We start from the raw sequence: 18,803 nt of genomic DNA, 5'->3' as shown, positions 1-18,803 counted from the left end.
CGAACCCTTAACCCTAGCAGATCTGAGACCCTCCCTCCTTTTTTTGCAGAGATTTCTAAGTAAACGATGGCATCTGAGGCAGAGGTCAGTGCTTTTCAGGCATTATACAGTGATCTGAAGGATGTCCTAAAGAGTGGAGTAGGTGATCTAACAGATAAAGCTTTCTCAAAAGGACTCATCTCAGAAGAAGTGAAAAGCCAAGTCACAAGTCGGCTTGTGAGTCTCACTGAAGGAGAGAGGACACAGATTTTTCTGGATGCCATTAATAACAGGATTAAAGTAGACAGAAGTGCTTTTGAAGACTTTCTTACAATTCTGGAAGATGAACCAGCATTCAGTACGATTGGGCAAAGGCTGAAAAAACAGTCAACTAAAATTGATGTGCAGCAATCCAAAGCCAATGTCAATGGTGAGAAGAATAAACTAGTCAAATGAACGTTACCGAATGAAAAGTGGGTGTGTTCATTCAAACATGCTTTACTAACTTGGTGTCATGCTAGGTTTTATTATCGCTATAAGTATGTGTTGGTCACTATCGATACACATGCACATGCACATGCCATCCATTGTGATGTGCAGTAATACTTGTCGCACACGCACACCCAGGCTATGATACTCTGTAATTACTACCACAATCTCTCATAGGAATTTCTAAACGGAACACAGCTATACTGGTTGCTCTACTGTGTTTAGGAATTGGACTGTACTTGTTTTGGTATCCGCCAGCTTCTGTGAACATCAACAAACCCAAAGTGGACGGAATTAGCATACAAAGCTCTACTGATCTACAAGAATACAGAGAATCTATCCAGCAAAATCTTCCGAAAATGAGCGAACCATTTATTGGTCGAGCTGATTACTTGAGAACGCTCATTAAACACACTCTTCGTAATTCTATTCGTGTCACCAATATAAATGGTCCACCGGCTTTTGGGAAATCACGGCTAGCTATTAGACTTGGTGAAATGTTGTTGGAGAAACACACAGACATTATTAAGATTGTTCGGTACGTGGACACTGAAACAGCTAGTCAATCAGAATATATTTGTTCTAAATCCAAAATGGAAGGCTCCCCAAGTATGAAATCACTCACTAACGTGAAAGAACCACAAGAAAGCACTACATCGAGTAATGATATGAGTTTATGCCAGTGGATCAGAGAATTAAAACAGCGTTCAATTCTTATATTAGACAACTGTGACCATATCCTGCATAACGATTACGAACATTTCACCAACATTATAAACGATCATTTGAACGAACATAACACAACATTGACCATTGTAATAGTTTCCCAAGAGAAACTTTTCTTTACAAGTACAAGTTTTTTTGCTTTACACATCAAGGAATTGTCGGCAGAGGATTCTAGAGCAATGTTGAAGTATTATGTGCCCATTATCAATGACGAGCAAGCAGACCAGCTCTCAATTGCTGTTGGCCAATGTCCGTTAGCACTTAAAGTTGTGGGAAGGCTGCTTCAGGAAAGAGGAATAGACAACTTTGGGTCTCTGCTAAAAGATTTAAATGATCAGCCAGTCCGAATTTTGTCAAACAAAGTGACCATTGAGGAAGAAAAATTCCGTACAGTTATGGATATTGCTTACAAACATTTGGACAAACGTACTCAAACATGCAGTAGACTTTTTAGCCAATTTCCAGGACCAACCAGCTATAAAATGGAAGAGACGGTTCTAGGATCAGTTGTGGATATTGAATGTGTTGACGATGTAATTCGCAAGTCGTTGATTGAGGAGATTTACATTGGTGATGAAACAAGACATTCAATGCACAAATTAATCAGGAAGTATCTTGATGAAATGGTTGAATACAAATATTGGGAGGGTTTTAGAAGGAAATTCATTGATTTTTATTCTAACTATTTAATGCAACTTCTGAAACGTCAATATGGACAGTCTGAGAAGTTAAATGATAAGGAGGACTTTACTATCAAATATTTAGAACGTCTCAATATAGACCATTTTCAAACAGTTCTTTCGGAGATAAAAAATGATCCTCTAGAAGTGGACAAGGTGTTAGCTGTCAGCTATTTAATTCAAGAGGATCTACTCAATAGTGATCCATTTGTGGCAGGACGAATATTATTTGCAGCTCACAACTCTTACAAAGAGCTATCGATGTTTAAAACAGTTTGCACTTACTCGTCTGATGTCATCTGTGCCAGAATATTGTGGAAAGTGTTTGTCGACATCGGAGCTTCCAAATGTGCAAACATCGTTCGTACGAAAGATTTCTGTGATTCACTGCTTGACTGCAAAAATTTGACCGCATTGAAACATCAAAATACATTTGATTTAATTCAGAAAGCAGTCATCACCGATTATAACTATACATCCGATAACCTTCAAATGTTATTTTTTGAAAAACTTACCGAAAATTTCCATGAATGCGAACTTTCAAGTTGGCGTCTGATACAACTAGCAAAATTTATCCCATGGTTAATGGGTGAAAGTACATTATTAGCGGGTGCAATACTTGGCACGGCACTAATTTTGTTTGGTGTTGTGAGCTTAGTGAAGTGCTGCAGGAACCCACCCTCCGTACGCTCTGCTACTGCATCAATAGTTAATTTGGGGAAGAAAAGGGGATGCTGCACACACTGGAAAAAAATATTGGAGTGTGTTGGGGGTATTATTATTTATATTTTTATTTTTATTTATTTAGAGCCAATTAGCAATATAACAAGGGCTATTTATTTGAGTATAATAAAAATATTGTATTATTTTTTTAGCGTTCTTGATGGATATGTTTCAGAATCTGTGGATACAGATCTTGCTTATTAATTTTGTTACCAATCACACATGTACATACTGTGGTAACCACACTTAAAAATCAACATTAAAAAGTGATAACAAAAATTAATGTACAAACTACTAAAGTTAAACTAATAATTTTATCACACATAATTTTATGCACACACAAATAGTTCGTATCTACTCCTTGCCTCCCACAGGGTCAGTCCCTTCCTCCTCTTCCTCTGTCTCTTTATTCTCCAGCTCTTCCATCACAACATCGCTCAGGAAGTCACTGAGTGATGCACTCCCGTCTTTGTCGTCAATCACAACCTCTTCCAGCGACGAACCAGCTCTCTCCCTCGGGTCCTCTCCGCTGATTGGACGCTCTACTGATCCCTTCTCTCGATACTCAGCCATCTGCTCGTTGAACATACTCTGGAATGTGTTCTGCCTCTCTTGTAGCTGTCTAGTCGCAAGTTTCTTCTTTTGATCGATAGTTTCTTGCCGTTCATGAGCCAAAATGTTCTTCAGTTGCTCCACTTTACTATCACCTTCGACACAGTGCTTCTCGTATTGAATCCTAATAGAATGAAGCTTTCGTTCGCTCTCAAGTTGGCTCTTCACGCGAGCATATTCTGTTATACTCTCCTCAAGTTTCTGTAAAAGTTCACCCAAACTGTTCACTTTGTTTTGAGTTTCCTGGATTGCAGTGATAGTTTCCGGTAATTGTGAAAACTCGTCATGACAACGCTGTATGATGGTGTGACCTTGTGAAAGTGAATCGCAAATCTGTGCAATTTCAGAATCTAGTCTTGTAGCTTCCACCCCCGAATTATGTGTTGCGAAGTGTATAGCACTCCATTCCTCTTTAAAGTGAGTGAGTAGATCTCCTCCGACGTCTATATTCACAGATCTCTCCAGTTGAGTGTTGATCTCAGCTGGACCGGGTAGACTAGGACGTTTGAGCATTTGACTTTTATGTTTGGCATAGTCCAACATATCCATAAAGTCTTGCTTCACTTGAGGGGCATTTTCGGTGAAGTCTCGCTTTGCGTAATCCCACATGTTCTTAACACCAGCAGCCATCTTCTTGGCAGCCAGAGAGCCTTTAGTTTGTGCTTTACTAGCCATTTCTATAAAGCGGTGAGAGAATCGGAGAACTGAATACGTCGATTCCTTTTGGGAGTCATGTGACATTGCTTCAATAAAAGGTCGCTGGGGAAAAGGTTTGCTTCGAAAAATGTCGCAGGAACATTGCATTTCTGAATGTGAAATTACATGCAAATACATACACATAGTGATACATACATATATACATAGATAGTGGAAACTAGAGTCTATCTACGATTTGATCGATCAATGTAAATGGAAAGTTGGTGAGAAAAGTAGTTTAATTTGTGCTTCAATCAGGATGCAGTAACATCCTCCATGACGATGCCAAGCTCCTCGTCCACTGTTTGTTGACGGGTGGGTGTGCTCATTGCTGCAGCATGGAGCAGTATCACAACAACAGAGGCACCTGCATATATTGGGAGAGGTGGATGATATTCATAAACGCTAACATTATCCATTGCGTAATCACATTTAAATCACTAATGTTCAATGGTGTTGATGCCTCGGTGGAAAGCTAGCAGAACCGCACATGAAGCTCAATACTTAATCTTTGCATGCAGGAATGGTGCAAGAGAAATGATCGACCCTGATTGTTACTAAGAAGGGGTTGCCAAAAGTTCAAACTCCACAATTAATGGCTACTGCATTCTCACGAAACAGTGCAGCTTTACCGTTATTTTCTCACTCTTGCAGCAAACATTCTAGTGCAGAGCTAACTCCTAAATAGAATAGCCACCACATTTTGTTACACATAGTCCGAAGGGACTGCAATGGCTTTCAAGGTAAGCAAAACTAGCCGTAACTCGAGAACGAAACATTATTTTGCTGATCCACACATTGAAACGCGACTAGAAACCTATAGAAGCTCTATTTGCTCATTTATTATTTATTTATTACTAGCATTACGTACAGTCTACACACACACACAGACACAAACACACTACCGTACACCTCGCCGCGCATGCGCACACAGAGGCAGAATTACGGGAACAAGACAGGAACACACAAAATAAACACCAAAAAGTAAGTTCAACTCGCACCTGGCTGGGCTTGAACCAGCAACCTTTCGGTTAACAGCCGAACGCGCTAACCAATTGCGCCACAAGTGCTGGTTGATAACTAGCTCCCTAAAAAGGGGGCTCACCCACACTGTATTGCAAATTAAAACATGAGACTGACCTATGATCCAAAACACAGTACTGCCTGCCCCAGCAAAGTAAAAGAGAGGTATTGAGATGATTATCACACCAGCCCAAAGTTCCTTAGTACTTGTATCACGTCCTGAGGGAGAAAAGATACAGTACGTTCATTAACTAGTTATTTTTCTTTAAAGGGAGATGCCAGTCAAGACGGAATATGCACCAACATAGCAACTGAAAAATGATCACATTTAAAATTGAGGCTAGACTAAGTATATTACTTGGTTCTCAGATCATTTTAGCAAAATTTGATGCGGGAGAAGTGGCTTTTTTTGGTTTGATAGGCCACTAAAAAGGTGCTGTCATCAGGTCTAACAAAGTTCATTTTAGACCAGTAGTCTTGACTATCTTTACAGCCCATAAATTATTGCAATAAAAAAAAAGAGCAAGCGGTGGCAAAAAAAATGAAGCAGAGAACCAATTAATACTTTGTGTGGGATTGTGGGACAACTAATTATAGTGCTTGTGTACTGCAAGTAGAAAACTGATAAAGTTGGTAGACACTTAACAATACAGTATCACACCTAATATCTTGATGTTCTCCGAGTTGTTTTTGACAGCTATGAACCACCATGCACCAACACAGAAAGCAAGGGCAAACAGGAGGGTGGGGTTGCTGATTCTGTGTGTGTGTGTGTGTGTGTGTGTGTGTGTGTGTGTGTGTGGGAGGGGGTCACACGACTTCAGCATTAACATATGACAGTATCACAGTTCTACACACAATTATATATAAATGTAACTGTCAATTGCAGTCACCATTAGGCAGACCAACAACTAAAGAATAGACATGCTTTACTACTATATGCTTTAACAACATTCCATTGCAGTCAAAAGGCCAATAGGGTTGCTAAGCTACACAGTACACATTAAGAGGCTAGCATGAGAATCTAATTTAGTACATGTTAAATAACAGTGGTCCATGTACACACAGAAACTCCACAGGCTTGTTTATACTTTGGATCAAACAAATGTAGTAATACAAGCATACACAGAACGACCGGACTTTATAATCATAAGGGACATTTTGATTCAGTAATACCTAAAATGCCTACCCAAAAAAAAATGATGGAATACAGCTTACAGGTTACGTATAATGATTGATATCTGGCTGGTTTGTGCTCACATGCAGTATATGACTAGACCAAGAAACACGAAGAGGTAGTTGCTTTGAAACCGCAACAAGTTAGCGAGTACTCTGCTTGTACCAGCACTGACACTTGATGGCTTTGTCAAGCTCCTAACATTAAGAAATTCCGACCATGGCCTCACACCAGCATGTTTGCTGGCTACCCAGTCGCGACTCGATTTGACAATTCCCACAAATCCCCTCCCAGTTGTTTCCAATTTTGGGTTCAAATGGCCGGACTTGAGAGCATCCACAGTTGAGGTGATGAGCGTGAAAGGCTCGTTGAAATCTTGACTATCTTCTGACATGATATTAATGCGTAGTGTATTTTGATAGTTCGTATCTAGAAAAGACAGCAATTTCAATTCATTTTAAAGACTAATTTTCTAAGATTGGCTTACCTTGCTGTATCAACTTGCCCAGTGTCTCACCTCTACTTGTAATTGTACTGGTAACACTTTATATATGTAAGCAACTAGCAATGTATAATAAATGAAGCTGAAGCAACAACAATATTTAGACCACGCCTTTTTCTCAAATAAAAGGGAGTGGTGTTCAAATTTTCTGCACAGCTCAGATCATCGATTGCAGATTGCGCATGCGTAAAATAATACCGTATAGCAGGTATATTTTTGAGGGTATAAATGTTCGCGGTTTTCGCGGATTGAGCCTCTACCGCGAAAATTTATATCTTTATTGAATAGTAGGCGTGTTCAGTATTATTGACCACACCTATCGACAATAAGAGGGTGCCTCACCGTTATAGGCTAGGCCTGGATTCGAGGCTAACGGTGTGGAGGTACAGCTGCATGTTGATATGCGCATGCGCCAAAAGGCTGGAACTCAACCACAAAAATAAAATCCGCGAAATCCTTTGTAATGGTCCATCCGCGAAAATTTATACCCTCGAAATATACCCGCTATACGGTACTAATGAAGTAAAAGGGTTAAGTAAAGAACACATAGATATATAAGTGTAGAAAAAACAGTCTAGAACCACAAATACATAGAAATGGCTATTGATGCGAGTATATAGTTTGAGTAAATACCGCTAAGTGTTCACAATACAGTAAATCACTTCAGTGTCGTCGCACTCTCGCACGAGTAGGTCTTGTTTCTTGTTACAGAGTTTTGAACACGGAAGGCTAGTATTGTGCAGAGGATAATGGCCAGAGCAACAACGATCAATAGAAGAAATGCAGCCGACCACAAAAACATCCCCTCATCTGCACGGAATAAAATAACAAAGCAGTTCTTATAACAATAATTGTCATGTGCAGCATTAACAGTTTAAAGCAACACCTCAATCAATGCGCAGCTGAGCGAGATAGAAAATGTGTGTAGGTGACCACGATAATTTGGCCAACTTAATGAACTAGAGCACTGTATAGTGCAAAATCCTCGCCGGTGTTACGTCCCACAATCGCATTGTTACGTTAAAATGAAGGTGCCAAAGCTTTATGTCAATGAAGACATGTACAGCTACATTTCAATTGAATACAGTACACTTTCGTTAATCCTGTCACCTTTGGGACAGTGCAGTTTGGCTGGAATAGTGAGGTGGCTGCATTTCAATGGCCCCTACCTCAAACAAAATTAATGACAGTTCTGTTTCAAGGAATGAATCAAGTGTAATCCAGTCAAACCAAAAGTCATATCTGGCTGTAATCAGAGAAGGAATGCCAGGGTCAAAAGGTCGTTAATTAAATACCTCATGGCCTTATGTTTGCACGTAAAAATTGAGCTACCCTCGCACCCCGGGTGGGTTTATACACCACCATCACCAGCTTGATCCAGATATCGGTTGAGCTATCGCGCCCCAGACAAACCAGAAGAGATCCAGGATTTAATTGCAACCTTAGACCTTTTATTGTATTCTTCAAAACCGCAAGATATGGAAAATTAGCCTCCTGTGGCTAAGGTATAAATGTTGATGTACTGGCTTGCTGCATGCACTAGGTATAAGTCCAAGCAGACAAATAAAATCACAAGTGCTAGCTACTATAATTATGAAGGTCAAGAACTCACATACCTTTCATTAAACGTGACCCTATTGACCCTGACATTCCTCCTCTGGGCCATAATAACTGTATAAAATGACATTAAAAATCTAGTTTGGGGCATTCAGTACTGGCCAGTATACAGAATAGCAAGTGGCCACATTTCAGGGCGAGTTTTGTGTAATATACATCTAGCTAGCTATCAGTGCCAAACCAAATGGCCGGTATGACCAGGCTGACATGCAGTAAGACCGGAGTATAGCTAGGCTTACAAAAGGAAACAAATAGGGCTCCGTGGCTGTAATAGTGCAAATGTTAAAACCGGGTACTACCGTATAGCGGGTATATTCTGAGGGTATAAATGTTCGTGGTTTTCGCAGATCAGGCATGTAGCTTCGGGTTAACAAGCACACTATAAATAGCCCAGCAATGTGTACTAGATGCATGGGCGTGCTATCATTATGTACATGAATATACACAGTTAATTATACTCACTTGTTACACCTGTGCTTGGCAATTCAGTGGTATTGCCCATGTGTCGAATATATCTTTTCTCTGAAAAAAAGAGAGAGATTTTAATTACACAATTGTAATTTTACTATAATTATACGCTAATTAAATTCACTTGAACACATGCATGCAAACCTCTATTTGCAGCATTGCAGTAATGGCCGTCGTAGCAGCACGTAGCATACATCCAATCAATCAAAACAGGCTCCACACAGAACTTAAAGTCAGGTCTATCAATACACGTCCGATTCAGGACCATTCTATTTCGATAATCCCGAAGTGTATAGCATCCGTACATAGAATAGCAACTTTCTTCTTGGTGAGTTGGACTGTCACATATAATATAGCCGCCACTTTGCTGTATAACAGGGCTGAGAGGAGGTAGGGTTGGTGGAGGTGGTTGATACGGAAGAAAGAGAGACGGTCGCTTGTCCAAATCATTACACAGAGAGGTGTTGCAACACTGGCGAATCTGCACATAATCAATCAATTACTTAATAAACAATCACAAGAATGTATAAGGGCTACATGCAGACAAGTAACGTAATTTTTCGGAACACACACACACACATACATGTGGATTAGTAGATCAACTTACCACGTAGTTCTTCTTAAGCGGCTTGCATTGAGATTTGAGGCAACCCATTTTATTATCTCTCCCTACGCCATTTCGGTCCCTGTACATTTAAACGATTTTATGCGTATTATATGGTATGGTTGCGTGCACCATTACACAAACATGTGCTTAGATCGGTATCAAGCACAATCATACTCACACCTACATTTTTTGTATAATCAGTGCCACAGTTCACTGCTAAAACATAGACTATAATTTATAATAGGTTGTATTACAGCTGCAATAGGCAGACACACACGCGCACACACAGGCAGTTGTACTGTATTTCTCTAGCTGCTGATATCCATCTGGAAGGACTCAGGGCATGCCGAGAGAATGTGAGATGTGAGACATAGATGAATGAGGTGGACTAGGAGCCATTTTGTTCCAGTTTCTAGAATGTTTTATAATGTAAAATGAACTGTAACATAATAGCATCAGGGTTCTCCCCAGAAAATTTAGTCAGAGTGGTGTTGTGTAGCCAAAAGATCAACATGTCAGAGATCCCACTAACTACTTCCTGTATAGCTTCCGCAGTAAAATTGTGCTGAGCTGGCCACACCCTTTTACATTTAAGCCACATTGAAAAATCAATGTGTTTATGCATGCGCTATGAAAGGAAGTTTGGAAGTAAGAGCTACACAATTGTTTTTGTAAGCCTAGGTGGTCTTGAAGATACCTACTATATACACAGTATACCTCTTAGATCTACTACTACTGCACTATACTGCACTTACAAAAACAATTGTGTAGCTCTTACTTCCAAACTTCCTTTCATAGTTGACAAACACTCTCTGGGACAAAAACCATTGTGGAACAGAAAAAGTAGAAGAATAGAAAGTAGCTTCGTAAAGAACTCATTATTGTAATAATTATTGTTGCTATGAATAATTATTAAAGGAAGAGCTCTTTGTTTGGTTGGTGTATGTACCTGTAACAGGCTGTAACACTGTGTGTTATGGCCTACATTTTCAATATAATTGCCAGGGGGGGGGGGGGGGCAAGCTATGAAGCCCTGAGGTGCCAAAGAAATTCAAGCTTTTAAAATTAGTAATGGCATAAGCAGAGCCTTGCAGCTCTCTTCTCACTCTTGCAGCTACCAATTAGCAAAGCTTATAACTACTAAGTAGCTGTAGAGTAGCAACACTAGGTGAACAAGTTTTGCTACGCACTCCTCTGTGGCATTCCAAATAAGGTCAAGTAAGGTCAAGCCAACTTAATTACATGCTTCACGGATGCAAGCAGGTCTCTTTTTGTGAAAATCAAAAAAAAACCCACAACCACCCACTGGATACCCTTATAACAACAACTTATACCAACAGCTAGTGTGATTTGGGAAGCTAGCATAACTAGTGTTCAAGCTGGCGCTGTGCTAATGCCTCTCGCCATGTTTTTACTTTCGCTCAAAAGTATTATATTAGTTTCTATAATGAATTTTAAGTGTGATTTGGGAAGTTAGCATAACAAGTTCTCTGCCGCTCTAAAAACACCCAACTCTCCCTTCAGTTTTTTTGCTGGTCCATAAATTGCTAATGAAAGCCCATGAAACATTTTATTAAGTTGGCTTGGCCTAGGCATAACTCGAGAACGAAGCATTTTTTTTTTAAATCCACGAATTAAAATCCAAGAAAACGTGACTAGAAGCCTATAGAAACTCTTACTTGAACTTGATTGATCTTTGAGCAGCCTACACAGACAGACAGACACACACACACTACAGTATATCTCGTTTGCGCATGCGCACCGAGGCATAACAACTTGAAAACCGTGTGCATGCCTGGGTCTGTATCTATATCCTACAGCTGTTGACCAATGAGATCAATTAGTGGTGACGTAAGTGTGGTATAATAGTTACTATCGCTGAAATCTTCATTCCTGGCATTTATATACATGTAGGGTTTGTATACATGCAAACATACCTCTCTGTCTCATAGCAGCCGTGAGAGCGGGCAGTACAAGTGGTCACAGTTGAATTCAGGCCATAAGCCTTTTTGTAGCACTGGAAGGTTGGATTTTCGGAAGGCAAGTCAGTGTGAAGACCATCTTGTGAATCACGTGGTGTGGGTGCAGCAGTCGTAGCCTTGAGGTGTGTAGGGTTAGTAGTCTCAAAATTTGTGTCACCACTATCAGATGAATTTGGTGGAGGAGCAGAGGGAGGAGTGATAGTTTGTAGAGAGCTGTAGGTGGTAATGAGCTGTACATTGAATCAATTAAACACATGCATGCAGAAATGGAATGAGCACTTATGCAAACAGCTAGGGGAAAAGGTGTGTCTAAGAAAAAACAAACAGACCCACTAACAGCATTATAGTGGACACCTGGAGAGTGAGTGGCTGTAAAATCAATCATGTCCATTTCATAGCATAATGCACCTTTGTTGTGTGCACAGGGATATAGGGGGAGGAGGTGCCAGCTCTAGCCACTCACAGCATGTAAAACAATTTTAGCAGCTAATTATAGTCTCACCTTGCCCTATCTCCTGATCCTAAGCCGTTTTGACACCAAACTAATGTGCTGCACAACCAGATGGCTATGGAGGAAAAGATATAGAAATTGAGAAGTATACTAACACACATATACGGAAGAACACACATGTACACCTAATCTTCTCTAAACCCGCATGTTTCAAGTGGCCCATTGAACCAGGAGTCTGGACAGTTAAGAATGTCATCCTCATCAACAGTCTTCATTGGCATACAGAGAAGATTATTCAGGTGAGACCCAACTAATGCACTTATTGACATTTTTCAGCCGCAAGGAAGTTGGGCTCATGCATGGCCTTAGGCAAGGAAGAAGTTGGGCTCATGCCTTGGGTAATCATGCGTATATATACATGATCATGATGATGTATATATAACTATTGTTACAGTACTAGTACAGCCTGCTGCCCCAGCTATAAATTATAAGCCAGACAATAATAGTGTTATTGCTTCACCTCACACATGTTCTTCTGCAAAATACACAGAGGCACTCCCTGAACTATAAAGGTAGTGAAGTGGTGTGGTTTGAGGTTTGACACTTATAGTCAAGTAGAAATCCATTATTGGTGGTGGCCAGTCACTACTCACATTCTTATATCGTGCACTTATATTCCATTGCATGAGGATTTCAGTCACATAGTAAAGTAAAAAAGTTAATGTAGGCACTATTATAGACTATGTAAGACCTCATCAGTAAGACCTAATAAGGCCCACACTTTTAAATAATTACGATTCCAGAAGTCGCTTCTTCTGGAGGTTGATTAAGTTATGTTGAAAACCTGGTGTCGCATATTTGGAGGGTTGCATCTAATTGGAGGTAACTCTACCTAGTCTACTTGCCTCGATTTCAGGCCAAAGGAGTTCCTTTTGCCTCGACGTCAACCATTCGATTTCGGGCCGCATAATTTCCAGCCGGTGGGCTAAAGCGACGAGGCTAGGGTGTGGCTCTCATTTACCTTTATTTACACAGACATTAAGTCATTGCAGCTGTTACTTTAAAATTGCACGAGCTCAAGGGTGTCACATATTTGGAGGGTCGCCTTAATTCAAGGTCTTAATTAAAGTGGTATATTGGGGCTGTGCAGCAATGCAGTTAGACTCACAAGCTGTCACTGTTGTTGCGAGTCACTGTTGCATGACAGCAGTACACTGATCAAACTCTGTGTAGAGACTCGTGAAACGTTTGCCAGGATTATTTGCGGTAACTCAAGTTGCTAGACTGCATGCGATTACCACAAGATCATTGATAGTGACGTATATATAATTATAGCACTACAAAACTCTAGCTAAGTATCACGTGTATCAAGATCTCACGAAAACTACAGCCACTTAGAATCTTATCTGCTGACTATGCAACACGAGTCTCCAATTAATTTTGACCTGTCTACTGTTTGCTGTGCAACAGGATGGCTTGCGAGTCTACAATGCAGTGGCAGTGTAGATCTATATCAAAATAGCCTATACTGATTATTGCTATTGACAATAGCCATTTTGTTACATTGAACTTTTATACATAACTATATGCATTAATAGGATGTTACATAAAACATCTAGCTACTGCAAAGTACTTTGCCTATTGTAGAGTCTATAAGCAAAGCACTGTGCAGCTGTAGCAAGTACAATAAAATGAAACACATTGACTTACCAAACAAGAGCTTGAAAAGCAGATTGAAAGCTATGGTAGATTTCTTCATCCTGGATCCTGGTTCTCAATGCAGTCTGTTCAATCAGGATGGTCCAATGCACTGTGCACCAATGCATGTGCCACATGGTTGCTGAGAAGCCACGTTAATGTTGAGTTTCCGCTGGTGGTCAAATATCCTTTTAACTGCTAACGATCTTTTAAAAGGGCCCCCACAATAATTCTGACTATTTATACCTCATGGCCAATTAATTATATGTGCATTGATATCATTTTTTGGCAAAAATAATAATAATATTATGCAAAACTGATGATGCAAAACTGATGAAACGCAAAAAACTGATGAAACAGGAAAATATAATTTATAGGAGCAAAACGGATAATAATGTTAAGTTCACCACATACATAGGAGTGTCCAAATAAATGATTTAGTTATTGGTGTATAGTTTGTACAGTTCTAACGGATCATTTCAACCGGCATTGTAACCGTCTGAGATTCATCCGCACCAACGGGTGGAGGATAGTATGGTCTGGGCATGGGGGCTGGTCGTACGGGCCTCTCCCGTTTGTAATGGCGATATCCGTAAACACCAAAACATGCCAAAATAGATGCAGAAATGACAAGAGCTACGATTATCAAAACCACCATAATGACGATGATGACAGTCTCCGATGGTGCTATCGCCATCGGTGCTGGCTCAGCTGGAGGAAAAACGTAATAATATCATCTGTTAATTGCACATAATGTACATCCTATACACTTTAATTTAATGCGACGAGTCACCCCTAATAATATTTTCTAGGTTAGCTAACAATTAAGTACAGTTTAACCTTCAGTACTACAACTCTCATTACTATTCCGGCCCCTTAATCATTTATTGTATATTAATTGTGCTGCGAAACCATTATTTTATTTTGGTCAACACTCACTAGCAGATCTTGTTTCTGTGGGAGCGGTAGTGTTTAGAGCTGCTTCAGTTATGGCATTAGTCGGTGCTAGAAAAAGCAGCAACGGTATGAAATAAAATGATTAGATTACAAAAGACAAAATCAGTAAAGTACATGCAAGTCAGAAGATTGACTTTTGCTTGTTAGTTGTTGTTTATTTACAGCACCAATGAACACTTTTAAAATTCACTGCTATGTTGGGGGATTATGTACATGCACTAATTATGTATTAGTCACAAACTTACTGGGGTTAGGAATTTCTTCAGCAGGTGGTGGTCGTCTATTACAATAATGATATTCATAGCAGCATTTAGCATATATCGTAACAGGCTGTAGACAAGGCTTAAAGTCAGGTCTCCTAATACACGTCCGATTCAGGACCAAACCAGTATTATAATCTCGAAGTGTATAGCATCCGTACATAGAATAGCAACTTTCTTCTTGGTGAGTTGGACTGTCACATATAATATAGCCGCCACTTTGCTGTAAAACAGGGCTGAGAGGAGATAGGGTCGGTGGATCCGGAACAAAGAGAGACGGTCGCTTGTGCAAATCATTACACAGAGAGGTGTTGCAACACTGGCGAATCTAACAAACAATAGAGCACAATGATCATGTGTCCAATTCTAATTGTCGCCTATATAGACATCATTATCTAGCACAACTATATAATTATACATCTGCATGTAGCCTTCTCCACAGGCCTCGAGGGAGAAAAGGAGGATGCTCTGACTGTTTCGCATGCACGTGCAAACATTAAGTCTTTATTGTTGCAGCACCTCACTCCGAGCTTTGCCACGGCTATATATATATATAGCCTCGTTTCTATATACAGCTATAGATACGTGTATTGACGTAATGAAACGTTGTTATCCAAACTACCCAGATTCTGGGAATAGGAATTATAAATAGCGCATGCGCAAGCATGCAGTCGATACCAGGCCATCGCCTCTACCAAGTAATAAACAAGGTGAGAAAGTGGACGTGGGGATGAGGCTAATATCTGATGTTGCAAAGTACTCATACATACATAGCATAATTACGAACAACTCACAGCTTTAGTCGTTTTGAGAGGTTTGCAAGGTTTGTTAAGGCACCCCATCCTTTTTCTATTGGCTTTTGGATCCCTACAGACAAAATGTTAAAAAAACCACATTCAATTAATGGCATATGCTGATTGTCTAAAGCGAAATCTAAAGTAACGGCTGAACATTTGCATACCGCATTCTTCCGAAATTACGCACACCTGATGCAATCACGTCTGACAGTGATGCAGTAACTTACCAAGAAAGTTTGCGGTTTCTAATTAGAGCTGCATGGTTAGCTCTGGGCATATTTTGCTCAGATATCAGCTTCTCTATTTGCCACGTGGAGACAAGGACAATCTTCTCTGATTTCCTGCAGCCTTTTCCTGCAGCCTAACCCTAATTATATAGAGACAGGACCGACCTTCTCGTCTCTAAATGCAGACTGTGGCTTGTACACTTTTTATACCTAGCTATATTTTACCCATGCATTACCAGTACGTGGCTGATCCAGGAATAGGAAGGGAGGCCGCCCGGGTTCGGAAAGTGAAAGCCGTTCAGGCGGGTAAATGACAAAGTCGTCACCACGCACAACGCGTTTGGTTATGCCCACTTCCCATCTGGGGAAGTCTCATCTTAAACAGCTAGAGCTGCATGTAGAGCTGCGTATGAACAGTCAACTAGCTAGCCTAGGCTATTACGATCGACTTTGAACACTTCTACCGTTTTTCAGACAGGAAAATTGTCTGGGTATAATTGGACCAGATCAATATAGCCCACTGAGATGTCCGGAATAATTAGAACAGGAATGCAGCTGCATGCAAGCTAGCTAAGTTTAATGTTTTGTGTGTGACTCACAATGTTGCTCCATACTAACTAATCATTTTGCAAAAAACTGCACTATATTTACACGAAGCTTCCATCCACATATTTCAAGGCGTAATTTCGAGGCAAACACCTGGGTGGGCGCCGCATAGCTAGACTGAAAGAGGGATTCCATGGCATACTGGGATGCCTCAAAACAGCTATTAATGGCAATAATGGGTGTAATTTTGAGGCAAACACACCTGGGTGGGCTTAAATTCGAGACAAACTACCTGTATAGCAGGTAATTTTCATGGGGTAAAAATTCTTTCAGCTCGAAAAACAGTGGTTTTCGTGGGTAAAAATTTCGTTGCCTGCACTGCATTCCGGTAAGCCACGCCTACGTTAAAATTTCATGGAGGTCAGCTTGCCCACAAAAATAACAAATATTTACCCCACGAAAATTACCCGCTATACGGTACTATTTTTTGAAAATAATCCCATCCTACATGCATGTATACATGTAGCTGTTACGTATCATGCAATTTGGGTAGGTGTAATATCGGTACCTCTCAATCTCAAAGCAGCCATGAGGACCAGCCTCACATGTGGTGGGTATATTTGACCAATAATGCTTCTTGTAGCACAATCTATCGCCCTTGGCTGGAGGTTCTGATGTTGGGGGATCAATTACTTGAGTTGTGTCACTTACATCTGAATATGGAGACTCGGTGGTCCCTGTGACAAAGGGTGTTGGAGTGAGAGAGATGGAAAGAGTGTCAAATGGTACCGATAATCCTGAAACTGTTGTAGTTGTCTCAGATCGAGTAGAGGATGGTGCAATTGAATTGACATAATCACTTGAGAAGAAATAATTTTCTTGAGTAGCTGGGATTGGTGTTAAACCGGTGGCTTGCGATGAATTGGTTATACCACTGAGTTCAAAAGGTGAAATCCCGGATCCAATGTCAGTACTACCATCGAGTTCAACAGGTGAAATCCCGGATCCAATGTCAGTACTACCATCGAGTTCAACAGGTGAAATCCCGGATCCAATGTCAGTACTACCATCGAGTTCAACAGGTGAAATCCCGGATCCAATGTCAGTACTACCATCGAGTTCAAAAGGTGAAATCCCAGATCCAATGTCAGTACTACCATCGAGTTCAACAGGTGAAATCCCGGATCCAATATCAGTACTGCTTGAGTCGGTAGTGTTGCAATGGATGGGTTGAGAAGAGGTTGCTTCAGCCATTGGAGTGCTACATACAGCAATGAATGGTATAAACACCAATGTTTTCTTAATAATCTGAGTATAATCATCAGTGAGTGTACACATAAGTCTAGTAGACATGCATGTTTATGGTCTTAGACCAGAGGAGGTGGAACTTTAACATGACATCTACCTTTTAATGACATTCCAGGCCAAATTGATTTTCGTTTTGCTGACTCAGCAGTAGAACACGACTGAATCTAGCTTGTATGGCTATTATGTGCTGATAGGGTTACGTCCAGTAACCATCACAGGCACCAACACAACAAGTTGTCAACAGATTCAGCGACAGAAACCGTGCAGAAACATTATCTCATGAATCAGTCCTATGACATGGACTCGTGATTAGGCCGCCCAACTGTTAGAGGGCGGCTGAAATATGAGACTAGCAGAAGTACAGTTAGACGTTACTGCTGACTGCTGAGTCAGCAAAAACGAAAAGCAATTTGGCGTCATTAAAAGGTCATGACGTTCAAGTGATGTCCGACCTCCTCTGCTCCTAGACCTAAAGGTGTATAGTAGGTTCTAGAGCTTCAGGTAAGGACTACACATTTGAATTAATGTGTCCAGATAAGCTGATCTATACTGAGATGACAGGAACTGTCAACACATGCACCAAGCCCCCCCCCCTCCTTGTATAAACATTCATGCACACCTTGAGGTTCCTGATAAGGAATGGTCCAAGCAGGCCACTTTGCTGCAAAAAGAGATGGCTACAGGGAAGAAAGATACAATACAGTATCAGTTCTGCTGCATCAGTGAGTAATTACCACCAATCACAACTGTGGTAAGCAGTTGTGGTTGGGATCAAAGCAGGATCACTATCCCAAGGCAACACCTTTCCTTTGGCCTTAGGCCACACACCATTGGCCCAGGGAGGATATTGGTCCAAACATGACAGTTAGCAGAATAATTCCACCCTCATTTATATAGTAGCAGGCAAATAATGATCAACATGACTGTATATTATTAGCCTCAATCCCAGGCTGAGTTTTATTTTATAACGGTTTAGGCGAACAACTAGGGGATCAAGGCTACATGTGGATACATCAAATTACTGGCTAACATAAGGGATTAAAGAGATTGAATACTAACATTTAAAATAGAATAGTGCACACTGATGAAACAAAACTGCCTGATTTATGGCTGCATGCACACTGCATACCGAACAAAAGCACAGTAATTTGCAGAGAATTCATGGTTCGGCCCAGCAACAATTCGGGAGCTCCACTAATGCAGCACACAAACTGTCCAACGAAGTAAAGTTGTAGCGTTCTCTCTGGTTTTTTCTGCAATGTAGCTGGGAAGCCATAC

At 40.6% G+C, this 18,803-nt stretch overlaps 6 protein-coding genes and 1 non-coding gene across 7 annotated transcripts in view; 2 read left to right on the top strand and 5 right to left on the bottom strand.

Moving 5' to 3' along the window:
* The window catches only part of LOC135347803 (uncharacterized), a gene marked incomplete in the record, with an annotated part of 825,189 nt that overhangs the window by 575,039 nt on the left and 231,347 nt on the right, over positions 1 to 18,803 (top strand).
* LOC135347843 (uncharacterized) lies at positions 22 to 2,801 on the top strand. The gene is made up of 2 exons (XM_064545936.1): positions 22 to 409; positions 646 to 2,801. Exons 1-2 carry the CDS (start codon positions 67 to 69, stop codon positions 2,799 to 2,801), a joined length of 2,499 nt encoding a protein of 832 aa, XP_064402006.1. The 5' UTR covers positions 22 to 66.
* Positions 2,825 to 3,948, bottom strand: LOC135347937 (dysbindin-like). Its single transcript, XM_064546076.1, has one exon. It carries the CDS (start codon positions 3,882 to 3,884, stop codon positions 2,952 to 2,954), a length of 933 nt encoding a protein of 310 aa, XP_064402146.1. The 5' UTR covers positions 3,885 to 3,948; the 3' UTR covers positions 2,825 to 2,951.
* Positions 3,992 to 6,729, bottom strand: LOC135347971 (prenylated Rab acceptor protein 1-like). The gene is made up of 5 exons (XM_064546143.1): positions 6,593 to 6,729; positions 6,189 to 6,534; positions 5,590 to 5,687; positions 5,046 to 5,147; positions 3,992 to 4,272 (listed from the first exon to the last, which is right to left on the bottom strand). Exons 2-5 carry the CDS (start codon positions 6,497 to 6,499, stop codon positions 4,160 to 4,162), a joined length of 624 nt encoding a protein of 207 aa, XP_064402213.1. The 5' UTR covers positions 6,500 to 6,534; positions 6,593 to 6,729; the 3' UTR covers positions 3,992 to 4,159.
* Trnan-guu (transfer RNA asparagine (anticodon GUU)) lies at positions 4,902 to 4,975 on the bottom strand. The gene has a single exon. It is a non-coding gene; the product is annotated as a tRNA-Asn (tRNA).
* On the bottom strand, positions 7,126 to 13,563 carry LOC135347944 (uncharacterized). The gene is made up of 7 exons (XM_064546087.1): positions 13,443 to 13,563; positions 11,784 to 11,847; positions 11,237 to 11,494; positions 9,300 to 9,378; positions 8,837 to 9,173; positions 8,687 to 8,746; positions 7,126 to 7,417 (listed from the first exon to the last, which is right to left on the bottom strand). Exons 1-7 carry the CDS (start codon positions 13,489 to 13,491, stop codon positions 7,266 to 7,268), a joined length of 999 nt encoding a protein of 332 aa, XP_064402157.1. The 5' UTR covers positions 13,492 to 13,563; the 3' UTR covers positions 7,126 to 7,265.
* On the bottom strand, positions 13,737 to 18,788 carry LOC135347899 (uncharacterized). The gene is made up of 7 exons (XM_064546012.1): positions 18,655 to 18,788; positions 18,145 to 18,202; positions 16,786 to 17,478; positions 15,442 to 15,514; positions 14,633 to 14,975; positions 14,370 to 14,435; positions 13,737 to 14,141 (listed from the first exon to the last, which is right to left on the bottom strand). The coding sequence occupies exons 1-7, from the start codon at positions 18,686 to 18,688 to the stop codon at positions 13,897 to 13,899; spliced, it is 1,512 nt and encodes a 503-aa protein (XP_064402082.1). The 5' UTR covers positions 18,689 to 18,788; the 3' UTR covers positions 13,737 to 13,896.

The sequence above is a fragment of the Halichondria panicea genome, chromosome 14 (assembly GCF_963675165.1).
Source record: "Halichondria panicea chromosome 14, odHalPani1.1, whole genome shotgun sequence".
Lineage (NCBI taxonomy): Eukaryota > Metazoa > Porifera > Demospongiae > Suberitida > Halichondriidae > Halichondria > Halichondria panicea.
This window is presented reverse-complemented; position numbering and strand designations above follow the sequence as displayed.

Coding starts and splice junctions, on each gene's coding strand:
- LOC135347843 (XM_064545936.1), top strand. CDS start 67: ATGGCATCTGAGGCAGAGGTCAGTGCTTTTCAGGCATTATACAGTGAT. Junction 410..645: donor ATCCAAAGCCAATGTCAATG/GTGAGAAGAATA, acceptor AATCTCTCATAG/GAATTTCTAAACGGAACACA.
- LOC135347937 (XM_064546076.1), bottom strand. CDS start 3,884: ATGGCTAGTAAAGCACAAACTAAAGGCTCTCTGGCTGCCAAGAAGATG.
- LOC135347971 (XM_064546143.1), bottom strand. CDS start 6,499: ATGTCAGAAGATAGTCAAGATTTCAACGAGCCTTTCACGCTCATCACC. Junction 5,688..6,188: donor GGTCTAGTCATATACTGCAT/GTGAGCACAAAC, acceptor ACACACACACAG/AATCAGCAACCCCACCCTCC. Junction 4,273..5,045: donor TACTGTGTTTTGGATCATAG/GTCAGTCTCATG, acceptor CAATATATGCAG/GTGCCTCTGTTGTTGTGATA.
- LOC135347944 (XM_064546087.1), bottom strand. CDS start 13,491: ATGAAGAAATCTACCATAGCTTTCAATCTGCTTTTCAAGCTCTTGTTT. Junction 11,848..13,442: donor GCTTTTCAAGCTCTTGTTTG/GTAAGTCAATGT, acceptor TTTCCTCCATAG/CCATCTGGTTGTGCAGCACA. Junction 8,747..8,836: donor CTGCAATGCTGCAAATAGAG/GTTTGCATGCAT, acceptor TCTTTTTTTCAG/AGAAAAGATATATTCGACAC.
- LOC135347899 (XM_064546012.1), bottom strand. CDS start 18,688: ATGAATTCTCTGCAAATTACTGTGCTTTTGTTCG. Junction 15,515..16,785: donor GGCTGCTTTGAGATTGAGAG/GTACCGATATTA, acceptor TTTTGTCTGTAG/GGATCCAAAAGCCAATAGAA. Junction 14,976..15,441: donor CTCTCAAAACGACTAAAGCT/GTGAGTTGTTCG, acceptor ATTGTTTGTTAG/ATTCGCCAGTGTTGCAACAC.